General features: G+C 41.4%; 1 protein-coding gene across 1 annotated transcript in view; it reads left to right on the forward strand.

Moving 5' to 3' along the window:
* The window catches only part of ALPK1 (alpha kinase 1), a 70036-nt gene extending 55731 nt beyond the window's left edge, over window positions 1–14305 (forward strand). Inside the window, exons 12-16 of the mRNA XM_058193190.1 lie at window positions 121–2176; window positions 3396–3549; window positions 9773–9935; window positions 10063–10249; window positions 11798–14305. Coding sequence (XP_058049173.1) covers window positions 121–2176; window positions 3396–3549; window positions 9773–9935; window positions 10063–10249; window positions 11798–11997 — 2760 coding nt within the window. The 3' untranslated portion in view covers window positions 11998–14305. The remainder of the gene's footprint in view (window positions 1–120; window positions 2177–3395; window positions 3550–9772; window positions 9936–10062; window positions 10250–11797) is intronic.
* Window positions 14306–15051: the final 746 nt, after the last annotated feature.

A 15051-nucleotide genomic window follows, 5' to 3' on the forward strand; every position in this document is an offset into this window, starting at 1 on the left:
GAAAATTAGTGAAAACAATTCTAATTACATGCTGGAATAGATTTTTAAGGGATTTAAAACATATATATTGACATATGAATTTGACAAATCCTATTCATTCCCACTGTACTTATTTTTCAGAATATCCGGGGAATATGTTTGCTAACTTACAGCTGTTCAAGTGTATGTCCTCCAGAAAAGCGAGCATTTTATTTATCACAAGCAAAGGAGTCCTTTGAAATTGGTTTATTGAGCAAGAAGGACAAAGAACCAGTCACCAGCAAACAGGAGCTCCACACTTTTATCAAAGCAGCTTTTTCCCTTGCCAAAGTACACCAGCGACTGTATGGGGAAAGCAAGAGCCTTAATCAGGTGAATCAGTTGTGCCAGGAAGCTTTGGAGAAGCTTTATGCTTACAGTTATTCACTTCAAAATGAAGAGCAGGAAAAAGAACTGCTTGCTAAAGACATCATGTCCTTGGTCATCTCAGTTAAAGAACAATTGCAAGTGCAAAATTTTTCTAATTCAGATGCCAAATCCTACATTCCTGATAGCTACAAAATGGATGTCAAAAAAGAAGTTCTGACTTGTGATTTGAGCTTTGAGGAGGTTCTCAGCATGTATTTTCAGCGTCATGAATCAGTCTGTGATGTTTTTGAAAGTACTTGCAGAAACCATAAAATTAGACCAGGAAAAGGGAAGGCAAGAGCCTGTATAACAACTTTAAAGACGGAAACCAGAAATATGGATACCATATGTGATACTGAAGCAAATTCTCATTATGAAAATCACAATGTAGCAATCCCAGTTTCACAGAAAGCAAGGAAAACACAGGATGGCCTTAAAGACCAAATGGGAAAGAAAATTTCTCAGATTGTTACAAGGACGGTTTCTCTTGATGAACAGACAGAAAGTGAAACTTCTGATAATCAAAACAAGGCTGGTGAGATTTCAGTGGATTCCCAAAATGGGAATAAAGTCTTTAGTGAACTGGGAACTTGGAGCAAATTGTCCAGATCAAACTCCAATACTAGCTGGGAAGAAATTATCAGTAATAAAAATGATCTACCCCGAGATAAGGTGCAGAAGACAAAGAACACTACAGAGTTGCCTGAAGATATTGAAAAGAAAATTCAAGAGAGTGATCTTTGTTTGTTAACTAATAAAATAGACAAAATCACACTTCAACACTCTCAAAATGACGCAGGTTCTTTAAAGCATCCCTTTCAGAAAAACATACCTTTCACTAATACACCAAAAGAATTGGACCCAAATTTAAGAAAGAAACATCTGGAGACAGGAGTGGATGCTTCAAAACAGTCATCCAGAAGAGCTAGTAGCAGCAACTCCAAACAAGATAAAGTAATGAATGTTACATCTGAAAAAGATCCTTTTGGAATAATTTCTTCAGGGAAGGTTTCCAGAACCAAGGACAGCAGCAATGTTACTATTTCTAGTATTGGAAAAGGAAGCATTGAAGACAATGCAAACCATACACGAGATTCAGGCCCGATAAGTAGAAATCATTGGCAAATGGTTGACTTAGAAGGAGAAACAGAAGAGGGGACGGAAGATTCACTAATGAATCCAGATCTACCCAGTGAAAAGACAGTACCTGCTTCTATAAGAAACAATGTATTAAAAACTGAATGTGACCATTTTGTACAAAATTGGATTAACCAATCTGCCAATATGACGTTAACAGGATGCCCTAAAATATCTGAAGTTAAAGCACAAGCAGACGATGACTGGGAACTGGTTACTGACGATAGAAGAGAGTTAACAGATGAAGGTATAATAAAAGATCCACAAAATTACAGGACTGAGGCCCCAGGTTCATTAGGTTGGGGCAACAAGCAAGTTTCAAATCATTATAGTGATTGTGCTACAACTGAAGAAGATGAAGGTGAAAATATGAGAGGCATTTTAAACAGCTGCCACAGCTCAAGCTCTCTGAAATCATGGTACAAAGGATCCAGTTTTTCCAGTTTTTCTGAACTGGGAAGTTCTCCCTTAATGAATTCTAGTGGAAGCTCTTTTTCCTTTATTAGCATGGTCAAAGAACAAATGCAACAAGCGCGTACTCTGAGCAATGATGATTATAACAAGCTATTTTCAGGTGTTGAACATGCTTGGCTAGTTGAGAGACTGAAGAATACAGGATTCTTTAAACCAAGCCTCCTCCATAAAACACACTGTAAGTCACATTTTCTAAACTATTATTTTGATCCCAGTAAATCTATGCTATTTTCAAAGACAGAAATTGATTCCATCCTGACACTTTTATACCGATTATAAATATGGACCATTTGACTCATGGTAGGGTTACCAGCTCATCCACCCTGGTTGGGATTAGAAGCTCAGTAGGACCTGCTGCTATGGCCAGCAGATAGCACTGTGCATTTTTTTTACATATTTACCACCAAATGTTAAGGGATAAATATCAGTTATTATTGTCTAGCTTCATTCTGAATTTGTATTTCTTTTTTTGCCCAATTTTTATCTTAATTTATGGATATCAAAATCCAGGATCTATGCTGTACTACAACTGTCTGTAGCAGAGCAAATAGCTGCATATTATGTAAAACCAATCACATAATAATTTTGGGGGGAATGATGCAATTAATGCTATTCTCTCCATGCTACCACATAGAATGCCAGTAGTTCCAGGGGCTTTTCCATTCTTTTTGCTGGGTCCCCTTCTTCAAAGCTGCAGCTGACCACACATACAGAAGTTCTATGACTGCTGATGTCAGATGATTGTATGGACTCTTGTAGTCTATTGCTGGAAAGAGGGTAGTACAGTGAAGGACATGATACCCTAGTGCTATGTTGAGGCTAATTAAACACACAAGCTTCATACCCTACCAATGCAAATTTCATTAAAATGTTGATGTAAAATTGAATAAAATTTATTTTTCATTCAAAAATAAAGGAAAAGAAATGAGGCTGCAAAAGTTAAGAAAAGATCAAGACTTCTGAATTCAGATCTTGCTATTATTTTTGATACAATTGTTTTTCTGTGGATTGTGTATCATATTTATACTCTTAAAGATGTAAGATGTAAAGAAACCGCTAATTATTTAATGAGAAGCAGAATCTAAATACTGATATCCACATATTTCAATTAAAGTTCTGTATCTGCTGCAGTATCATTTGTTTTGATTTTAGTGTTTTTGTTGTTATCATATACAAAACAATATACTTCCTTTGGGAGCATGGCCGTAGTTGTTTTTAAATCTGCAGTTATTGGCAAGATATTATTGAGAAATATCTTCTCAGTCCAAAGCAATTCATCTTGTTCTGCTTTTCTGTGCACATATGAAACTGATAGCTCTATGCTGCAGTATAGATCAGGTTGTGAAAGCACATGTAATATACCGTACTTCTGTCACTTCATCCATTTTTTTCTCTAGATGCTCTTCTTTTGAAATATTCTAATATATCTGGGCTGTGGACAGCTCAGGAGACAGCTGCATATATTGGAGATAACTTGAGTGTGGCAAAGAAAGGCAAGCAGAGGAATGCTTTTTGGATACACTTTCTGCACCAAGAAGAAACCCTGGGAAGGTATGACTCAAGCTAACATACAATCTGGAAAAGTTCACACAAGCTCCATATTAGCTTGCATTTGACTACCTATAGGGCTCCTGGTAGCAGAAACTTCCTTCAGCTTTTATAAAGTGTTCCACCATTGCTGAGGCTACATGTTATTTTAGCAGCTGAGGATAAGTGGCAAATACAACACAAACTCGAGCAGGCTGCCACTACTTGATTCCCACATCTGTTTCCTGAGATAACCTTTCCCAATCTGAGTACCCTCTAGATCAGTAGTAGTCAACCTGGTCCCTACCCCCCACTAGTGGGTGTTCCAGCTTTTATGGTGGGCGGTAGGGGTTTTGTCCGATACTGAAGCACTTTTCTTTTTTTTAAATTTAATTGACTTTAAAAAATTCATAGCATTATTTAAAAACATTTTCATTAGGTTTTCATAAAATTCCCCATGACAATTTAAATTTCTGAAAATATACTATTTGTATCACCCGCATATAAGTTTAGTTCACGTTACGTAAGTGAAACTAAATGGCACTATAGTGCGAGCGCAAACAAAAGAGCCTCGTCCCAGAATAGCTTATGCATCTCCCCCCACACCACCCAGCTGTAACAGACAAGCAGGGCTGGTAGCCGGCATTCCCCCAAACCCATTCCACAATGTGCGAAAGGCATGCGCAGATGACGATACACAGCGCATTACTGTGGAACCGGGGGCGGTTAGAAAATTTTACTACTAACAGAGATACAAAAGTGGGCGGTAGGTATAAAAAGGTTGACTACCCCTGCTCTAGATAATAGACTTCATTTTCAATTCCCAGAATTCCCCAGCAGTAGAAGCATTGCTGACTTAAAGTACTCACATATATTGAACACCCATATTATCAAAGGATGGGTATAGAGGTTTCAGTTGCCAGACCAGGTTGCTTCTGAAGTTGAATTAGGGAAAGGGCAACATTAAGATAGCAAATATCCTGTATATTGAATCCTAGGAGTGGGTAATTTCCAGCGATTATCATGAATCTCCTCCTCCACAGGGAAACCAGAGTTCTTCCTGGAGAAGGCTTCCTTCAATATTATTGATGTTTTTTATGAAGACCTTTGCCCTCTTCCCACTACTAGAGTATTCCAATAGCCCATCAATTGCATATGGTTATATCCAGTGGTGGGATTCTACCGGTTCTAGATGGTTCGGCCGAACCGTTTGTTAAATTGGCGGTTCGCCCTGCCCCTTGCCCGTCCCCTCCCCACCATTACTTACCGATGTCTGTCGGCGGCCACGTGGCACTTGGATCGGGTGGGCTGTGAGGCCGCCGACCGAAGCAGGCCTCCATCCAGGTGTCTCTCTAGCCAGCGATTAAAGCGCCTTGCTGGCCATGTGGCCAGCGAGGCGCTTTAATTGCTGGCTAGAGAGACCCTTGGATGGTGGCGCCTCGCAGCCCACCCGATCCAAGCGCCACGCGGCCGCCGACAGACATCGGTAAGTAATGGTGGGGAGGGGCATCTTCATCCCAGCTTTTTCCATTCAGTTTCTCCCCCCCCCCGCAATTTAGCAGCCACTTCCATCACCCTGACAAGCAGGGAGCTGCTGCAGCTTCTACATTCCGCTAGGCTGTGAGCCTGTGAGCCCTCAGCACGGTAAACCCGCCCCCCCAACTCCTCTCTCCCCATAGCTTTCGGCGCCACCGGGCGCATGAGCAGCCGCTCGTGCTCCCTCCTTCCCGCTGCCACCGCCGATTCCCCGCCCCCTTCGCCTCTCAAGATGCGTTCAACTTCATCTCCTTACGTGGCGGACCCGGCCTCGGTGTGACGGGGATGAGCTGACTCGGTCATGGCCCAGCCCAGGGAGATCCCGGCTTCGGGAAGGGAAGGAAAGGCCAGTGGTGGTGATGGGGGCGGGGGCGGGGAGAGGAGGGGGAGCCGGCGCCGGCGTGAGGCGCGGCTTGCTAATTCTGCCTCGACCTGGGTGCAAAAGGGGGGCGTGGGAAGCAGAGAGGAATGCAGGCCGCAGAGGGAGCGAGGGAAGGAAGAGAGGGAGGGAGGGAGGAGGGGGTGGTGGCATAGAAGGAGCAAAGCCCCTTGCACTCCTCCACCAGCCACCAGCGCTTCTTCCCTTCCCCACGCCCATCCTGAACCAAGCCCTCCCTTTTCTTCTACCGTTCGTCGCCCCTCTCCTCGCCCCCTCCTTTTGAAGCAGCTGCCCACCCCCTGATCTATGCAGCTCTGCCCTCCCAATCCGAGCCCCAAGCGGCTGCTGGCTGTCATTCGGGAGAAAACATTTCCCTGGGGCGGAATGGAGAGCCCCCTCCCTCTTCTCAACCTCAATGGAGGACAGTAAAACCTGGAGTATTGGGAGAGTCACTGGATTGGGACCTGAGAAACCCCCTGAAATCCCAGTCCCTACTGGACCTCCCAGAAACTTTTGAGCGTTTGGAAGTGAGGCCTCGTATAAGCTCAGCTCACCCAGCTCGAGACCCTTTGAGTTTAGCTCAGCCTAAATTCACCTTTCCTCCTACCAGAGGGGGAGAAATTACTGAAGCTCGAAGCCATTCCGATGAACGCAGGAGGACCTCCCTTCCCTCCTTCAGACGGCAGGGAGTTCAGGCAGCACCAGGGACTTGGGGGGAATCGCAACTCCCCCCTCCAATTGACTTTTCCCGCCAACAGAGGCCTACGCTGCCTCCTGCTGCTTCTATTCCTCCCGGTTGGGCATTTTATCCTGGACAAGGATGGATCCAATACCAATGGCAACCAGCAAGTTCAGCACCTTTCTTTCCTGGGGGCCCCAGGCCGATTTTTGCCACGTCAGCTGAAGCATTTCAAGGACTTCCTTCTCAGCAGCCAGGGGGAATTCCACCCCCCTTTACAACCAGCCACAATAGCAACGGCCCTCCCACAAATCCCTCTTCAACCGCAAGCAGGCCAGCTAAACCCACCTGCACCCCCTCACCCAACCCCTTCCCCTTTCAAACCAACCTTTGATGGGAATCCACACCACCTGGCTTACTTTCTCAGCAGAATTGAGGCATACATTGAACAATATAGACATCAATACCCATCAGAAAGAAGCCTAATCAACGCCATCTCGGATGGTATGAACGTGGGGCTAGCCTCAGAGTGGATAGCTCAACTACACAATGAACGTGCACCAGAACTAAACGATGTTCACGGATTTATGGCATTGCTTCGCAGCTGGTTTCAGGATGATGACCTAATTGCAGAATGTGAAACCTAATTGCAGAATGTGAAACGATGAAACAAGGTAACAGGCCTCTAAAACAATTTGTATGGGATTTCCGAAGGGTTGCTGGTAATCTTAGACATTGGCCAGACCGCATCCTCCTCCACTACTTCAAAGAGGCAATCGATCAAAACATCAGAAAAGCCTGCTCCACCAGAGGAATCCCAGAACAACTAAATGACTGGTACAACATGTCCATAGCTCTGGACGGAGAATTCAACCCCCCCCCAAAGCCACTCACCAACTACAACTCCACAACAACCACCTACAAGACCACCCTTCTTAGGACCAACCCCTACCTTGGACAATGGACTGCCAACGTTCCTTTGAACACCTGAAACGCCTATTCTCAATGGAACCAATTCTTCAACACCCGGATCCAAATAAACCTTTTGTCGTCCAAGCTGACGCAAGTGATGTAGCAGTAGCCGCTGTCTTGTTACAATGGAATACTGACAACAATCTTATGCCCTGCGCGTACGTTTCTAAAAAACTGACGGACACTGAACGCAGATGGGCAGTTTGGGAAAAGGAAGCCTTTGCAGTGCGCTGGGCACTCCTCTCCTGGAGACACTTCCTTGAAGGGGGAAAGGAACCATTCGAGGTGTGGACAGACCACAAAAACCTCGAATACTTAAAAACCCCTCGAAAGCTTTCTCCCAAACAAGTTCGATGGGCTCAGTTTTTCAAACGGTTCCATTTCACCCTCAAATACATCCCTGGCGACCAAAATCTATTGGCTGATGCCCTATCTAGGAAACCACAATTTGACAGCCAACGCGAAGAGGTGATACATGCGATGATTCCCAATAGCGAACCAGCTAGCCAAGCACTTACTCGACCACGATCACACCATGGTGCTAACATCCCACCAAATAAGCTACTAGCGGAATTAAAATCAGCACTCGCTGACGATGCTTGGTTTAAAGAAAACTTGCCAGACCTCACCTTAAGGGATGGACTACCCTGGAAGGGAGCCAAGATTTATGTACCCGTCGCTATGCGGCTGGCTATACTACAGAGAAGCCACGACTCTCGCCTAGGAGGTCACTTTGGATTTTTGAAAACTCTCCACTTGGCTAGAAGACAATTCTGGTGGCCAAAAATGAAATCAGATGTCGAAGACTATGTGCGGAGCTGTGCTACCTGCGCCACCATGAAGTCCAGATCAGGGAAACCCCTGGACTCCTACAACCCGTAGCCGAACCTACCAGACCTTGGGAGGAGATTGCCATGGATTTTATTGTTGAACTCCCACCTAGTGGGGGAAATACGGTGATATGGACCGTAGTGGATTTGTTCTCTAAACAAGCCCACTTCACTGCGTGCAGCGGATTGCCATCGGCGAGAAAATTAGCAAAGCTCTTCATGAAACACATCTACAGACTGCATGGAGTTCCTAAAAGGATAATATCCGACAGGGGTGTTCAATTCACAGCCAAGTTCTGGAGGGAATTCCTACGGTCTATTGGGTTGTCTCAAGGACTTACTTCTGGGTTCCATCCGGAGACCAATAGGGCGGCTGAAAAATTGAACTCGATGGTGGAACAATACATACAGTGTTATGTAAATTACCAACAAGAAAACTGGTCAGATTTGTTACCATTTGCAGAGGTCGCATATAATAATGCTGTACACAGCAGCACGGGGTTAACCCCTTTTCAAGTAACCACCAGCATGGACGTTGTTCCAATGCCTGAACTCCCCGTACAACCCCCCACTTCCGTTTCCCTAACAGACTGGATGAATTCGTTGAAAAAAGGTTGGGAAAATACAAAAAAGGCCTTAGCTGTAACAGCTCGAAATTACAAAGCCCAAAGTGACAAACACCGTTCCCTTCAACCCCCTTTTCGCATTGGAGATAAAGTCTTTTTATCTACTAAGTATCTGAGGTTGAAAATACCCAGCAGAAAATTCGGTCCAAAATTTTTGGGTCCTTTCCCCATTGTAAAGATTATTAATCCCGTTACCGTCCAACTCAAGCTCCCTCGAATGTTGGGGAAAATACACCCGGTATTCCATACCAGCTTATTAAAACCTGGTAGACAATCTGGACTGAGACCTCAACCTGCCGCTCCCCCACCATCCTTGATAATCCAAGGTGAAACCCACTATGAAATCAAGAAAATCCTTGACTCTAGACTATACAGAGGTCAGTTACAATATTTAGTCCACTGGAAGGGATATCCATTATCTGAATCTTCTTGAGTCAAAAGTTGGAAAGTAAATGCAGACAATTTGATTAAACAATTTCACGACGCTTTCCCTGACAAACCTAGAAAACCTCTTGGAGGGAGGAGAGGGGAGTAGAAGGGAAGTGTGGACCACCGACACTCTTCTTTATTAATTCTTTGTTTTCTTTCCTAGGATATAGCTTCTTTTCCAAGGGGGGACGCCTGTCAGGCCTGGAACCCATACTAGGCCTTAGGGTTCCAGACGCTGCCACATTTTTCCCCTGAGGGGAAGAAGGGGGGTTGAGGAGTATGGTAACATTCTTCAAGCGGTCAAGGTCAGATGGTGTTCACTTCGGCAGGAGGAGTGGCGAGAAGATATTCGAATGAACTGGGAGAACGTGGGACCATGTGACCAGCACAGGGGTTAGGGGGGTTGGACTCTTGGGGTTTGTATAACTGGGAAAAGAATCCGGAAGTTCAGTTTTGGAATTTCACTCATCGTGTGCCAGTTTCCTTATGCTAGTAAAGAACTCTGAAAGACAATGGTTTCTGAGTTTTTTTATGCAGAAGAGGTTTTTTCTGGAACCTTGACATAGTGATTTCTCAGCTATGGAAAATCTTCAAGATTATTCATAGGGTCATTCTGCCTAGATCATACTTAATGTGTTTATATTAAATATATATATTCATGTCACACCTAAGCTGCTATTGGAGAAGAGCAATGAACACATTTTCTAAATTAACTTGAATTATTACCGTGTTATGTATTATATTAGTCCCAGTAATTGGAGAATATTATTTGTGTTGTGTGTTGCATTATCCCTAGGTATGTTGGCAAAGAATACAAAGAAGAAAAAGAGATTATATACCATTTCAATGATGTGGAACGACAAATGACAGCTCAGTACTATGTGACAGAATTCAACAAAAGACTATATGAGCAGAACATCCCTACACAAATCTTTTACATTCCATCGGTGGTACTCTTGGTAAGGAGAAAACAAAAGGGTATAAGGAATTCAACAGAAGATAAGGGAGAAATGTCCTCATGAAAATAATGGACAATATCTATATGGAAATAATATTCATACTGTAGCTCTCTTATTTCTTTGTCAGATACTAGAAGGCAAGTCCATCCAAGGATGCGTAACCGTGGAGCCCTACATTCTAGGAGAATTTGTGAAGTTATCCAACAACACCAATGTAGTAAAATTGGAGTACAAAGCCACAGAATATGGACTTGCATATGGCCATTTCTGCTACGAATTTTCCCAAGGCACAGATGTGGTGGTTGATTTACAAGGTTTGTAAACATGCAGTTATCATGTGGTGAAATCTAACATTTTATTAGGCCAATGGGTTATTAAAAGCTGGGGTTTGTTTTGAACAGGCATACCTTCTTCATCATGTGACTATTTAGAGTTCTAATTTCAGTAGCCATAATTAAATAATTATATGGGACAAAGATGAGAGGAAAAAGAAAACTGTTGGCAAGCAGAAGGGAGAATGGAATAGAATTAATGTATCTCAGAAGCAACCAAACAGCAGCAAAAGTTTTAACTGATTGATTGGAAGATACAAGTGATTAATGTCCATTTCACTTAAGCTGTAAGTAATTTCTCATTACACTGCGTCATAGGGGATGCGGTGGCTCAGTGGCTAAGACGATGAGCTTGTCGATCGAAAGGTTGGCAGTTCAGTGGTTTGAATCCCTAGTGCTGCGTAATGGGGTGAGCTCCCGTTACTTGTCCCAGCTTCTGCCAACCTAGCAGTTCAAAAGCACATAAAAAATGCAAGTAGAAAAATAGGGACCACCTTTGGTGGGAAGGTAACAGCATTCCACGCGCCTTTGGCGTTTAGTCATGCCAGCCACATGAACATGGAGACGTCTACAGACAATGATGGCTCTTCAGCTTTGAAATGGAGATGAGCACCGCCCCCTAGAGTCGGGAACAACTAGCACATATGTGTGAAATCTTTACTTTTACCTAATTTCTCATAAGTAGATTCCATAAATAATTTACATGCCATTTGTCCTCATTTGTGAAAACAAGTCTGAAGACATTTTCTACTAAAGTTATAATGGTGTCATGGCTGTTCAACCAAAGGGATTACTGTTAGGAATCAACCCTGATTCAAAGACATTGACTATATTTATTTGGTATGTTCACATCAATGTTGATTTCTGATCAACAAATTTTTGAAGTGCTTGCTGTTGCCTTCTTCCTTTTTCTGGGAAAGAGTGACTGGCCCAAGGTTACTCGGTTGCCTTTGTGAAAAAAAGAATTAAAACTCATAAAATCCCAATTTCTAGACTTGAGGTCATCTGCTTTGATCCAGTTGCAGAACCAATATTTACTGCTGAAATATTTTAGGAATGTAGAATCAAAAGAGCATATAACTCTAGTTCTGCTGTACTTTGAAACTGTTTTTGATTGTTACATTGTCAATAAATACACCTTTAATACTAAGGGACTAAGATAGATCTAGATTCAAATCCATCTTTAGCCATGGAAACTTGCTTGGTGATTAGGCCAGTTACTCTTTCTTGGTGCAATGCACTTCACAAGATGGTTGCCAGGGAAAATTGGATAAGGAAATGCTGTGAATACTACCAAATGGAATATAAATCTAATAAATAAAAGATTACAATTTTTAATCGATGGAAACATTTTCAAAGCTGCACAGTCACAAGTCACCATATGTGAGTTGGGTGGCTATAGAAATTTGTTTAATAAATAAAATATTTTTCGTCCATTTTCACTATTAGGTTTGCTTGGAGTAGGAGAGTTTATATAATGCTTACATTAAGAAAATGACTTTTTGTTTTGTTTTTTTTTCCTTTGGACAGGCTGGGTGACTGATAATGGAAAAGGCCTCATTTATCTTACTGATCCCCAGATCCATTCTGTCTCTAAGAAAGAAACATCAGGCCTCACAAACTTTGGAAAGAAAGGAATCTACTATTTCTTCAATAATCAGCATACAGAATGCAATGAAATCTGTTCCCGTCTTTCATTGACAAGACCTACAATAGAGAAACCAAAGTGATATTAGATTACTCTTGCCCCTTTACCCAAGAGTCAGTGGTGAAATTTAATTTTTTTTACTACTGGTTCTGTGGGCGTGGCTTGGTGGGCGTGGTGTGGCAGGGGAAGGATATTGCAAAATCTCCATTCCCATCCTACTCTGGAGCCAGCCAGAGGCGGCATTTGCTGGTTCTTCCAAACTACTCAAAATTTCCGCTACCAGTTCTCCAGAACCTGTCAGAACCTGCTGGATTTCACCTCTGCCAAGAGTCCCTGCTGTGACTTTTCAACAATCATCTTTTTCTATTTTTTAATATCTGCACCATAATATCCAATTAAAATGTGTTATGTGTGTTCTGATATCAAAAGTTCATTCTGTAATAAGGCAGAGGTGTTACTCATAAGGAGAGAGCTTGCATTTAGTTGCTTCTTTTGTATCATACTCTTTGTACAATTGCAGTGTTGTATACATAGAAGTGTTGTTCTAAGCATAGAAATACTAGTGCTCTGTGCCTCAGCATCATACAAATTAGTCATTGAAAGTCAGTACTGATGAAAGGCAGCCTATACACCACCTTATCTTATCTGGAAATGATTATTAATGCAGCTGAGCAAAGCTAAATAGCCTTGGAAAGACTCTCAGCTCAGCCAGCACTCATGTTCTTTATGTCATGCATTTTAAGTACATTTTCTTCTAAAAGCCTGCATTTCTCCCTTCTTGTATTTGCAACACAAATAAACTAGCTGAGCACTGTTAAATTCATTAGACACCAGACTTCAACAACTGCTTAGATTTATATATTAAGTGAGAGCTCTGCTTTGAACGTGAGCCATGGACTCCGATTCATTTCCAAACACCTGACCTTCGGACCTTCCGCCGCGAATTGAAAACACATCTATTTATTCGCGCGGGGCTGGCTTAAATTTTATTGCTTTTAAATTTCTATTATTAATTTTAAGGGGTTTTTTAGTTTTATATATTTTAAAGTTTTTAGGCCAACTATATAATAAGTTTTTTAATTTGTATTTTAATTGTATATTGTACCGTTTTGTTTTACCTTGGCTGTACACCGCCCTGAGTCCTTCGGGAGAAGGGCGGTATAAAAATCGAATAAATAATAATAATAATAATAACTTATTATCCAGGGACCAACAAGGAACACATGATAATAGTTGCCCACATGTTAAAAACAATACCTCATATTGCAGTCATGGAATCAAGAAAATTGATGATCCAAAAAAATTTACAAGGAAGAAAGATTTTTTTTCCAGTTGTGATAATCATAGATGTTTATTTTATTTTATTTTTATTTATTTATTTATTTATTAAATTTGTATACCGCCCTTCTCCCGAAGGACTCAGGGCGGTTCACAGCCAATAAAACCATAATACATATAATACAAATTAAAAAACAGTATAAAAAACTAATAGGTCATGGTCTAATTACCCTGTATCCTGATATTTCTTCAGCAAGTGTCTGGCATCTTCATAAGTACAAATTATATACTTCTTGAAAACTAACAAATCAAAACAAAAATAACTTCATAAGAACCTAAACACCACCAATTTCACCCTAAAACATTGAAGCAACAACAAAAAAAATTAAAAGCAATTAAAACATTTAACTTTTCTTAAAAAGCCAGTGTGTCAAAAATCTGCAATATTATCTTTAATGCTGATCTCATATTTGTGACAGAGAAAGATGCATTTCATAAAACTATTTAAAACTGGTCTTAATTTATTCAATAGTGTTTATTAAAGAATGTACAGTCCTAGACCAAACCTTAAAATAAAACATTGAATACAAAAATAAAAAATGTTAGTTAATAATTCAAAATAAAAATATAATTGTGGAAAGATCTTGGATCTAAGGAGCTTGTTATGTATGTATGTTTGGACATGTATGTGTTTAATGTGTAATTAAAATAGTCCATCTCAGCAAAGACCTCACCTGGAAAAACAACACGATCCAGGTGGCCAGGAAGACCCAACAGAGATTCCATTTCCTTAGGATCTTGTGTAAAACAGGGTGGAACAACAACTGGCTTAATAGGGTTTTAAATATGGATTTTATTGGGGTTTATTTTATATTTCGTATTGTATTTTAAATTTAGGCTATTGGAATAAGTTTTTTAAAATATTGTTTTTATTGAATGTATTGTCTTTATTTTATCTGCCTTGTTCACCGCCCTGAGTCCTCCGGGAGAAGGGCGGTATACAAATTAAATTATTATTATTATTATTATTATTATTATTAACTGATGACCTCCTTTTATCGGTCCTCAATAGAAAGCGTCCTCACCTATTGCATCACGGTATGGCATGCCGGTCTGACAGCCGCGGATAGAAAAACATTACAGAGGGTGATGAGCACAGCACAAAACATTGTGGGCTGTCCCCTGATACCACTAGATGAGATTGCTAGGGCTCGCTGCCTTAGAAGACTGAGGAAAATCTTCAGAGATGACTCACACCCTGGTCAGCACTTATTTACCCTCCTGCCATCGAGAAGGAGATATAGAAGTATAGCCAACTGCACAAACAGGCTGAATAACAGTTTTTATCTTTGGGCTGTCAGACTCCTGAATAAGAAATAACACCATAACTACATCGTATGATGGACTGCAGGGCCGACGCAATGGGTAACATGTTCACACTGGTGGAATAGGACTAGGTGTTTTGTTAATATGATTTATTGGATTAGCGATTTTCTGTCTTCACTGTGAGTTGTGTTGGGGGTACACTCAACCAATCTCATTGTACATATGTTATGTCCTGACAAAAGATTTGAAATTACAATTATTAGCTTGGTAAACTGATGCAAAGCTATACGAGCAGGAATAAATGGAGATTCTCCGAAAACAAATGAAAGCATAGATGTCTTGGGGTGCAACTACCCAAAATCATTTTGAAATGCATTGGGAGACTAAGTGCATAATAAAATTCATCTTTGTTTTAGCAAATATTATTTGCAGCCACTGAGCCTTATCTTTCTGTGCTAGTTTCCTAATCTTAATTTTAAAGCTCAGAGCTCTTTTCCCAGAGCTATTCCTGGATCAAGTGGTCCCTCATTCT

Source organism: Ahaetulla prasina, chromosome 8 (genome assembly GCF_028640845.1).
Source record: "Ahaetulla prasina isolate Xishuangbanna chromosome 8, ASM2864084v1, whole genome shotgun sequence".
Classification (NCBI taxonomy): Eukaryota; Metazoa; Chordata; class Lepidosauria; order Squamata; family Colubridae; genus Ahaetulla; species Ahaetulla prasina.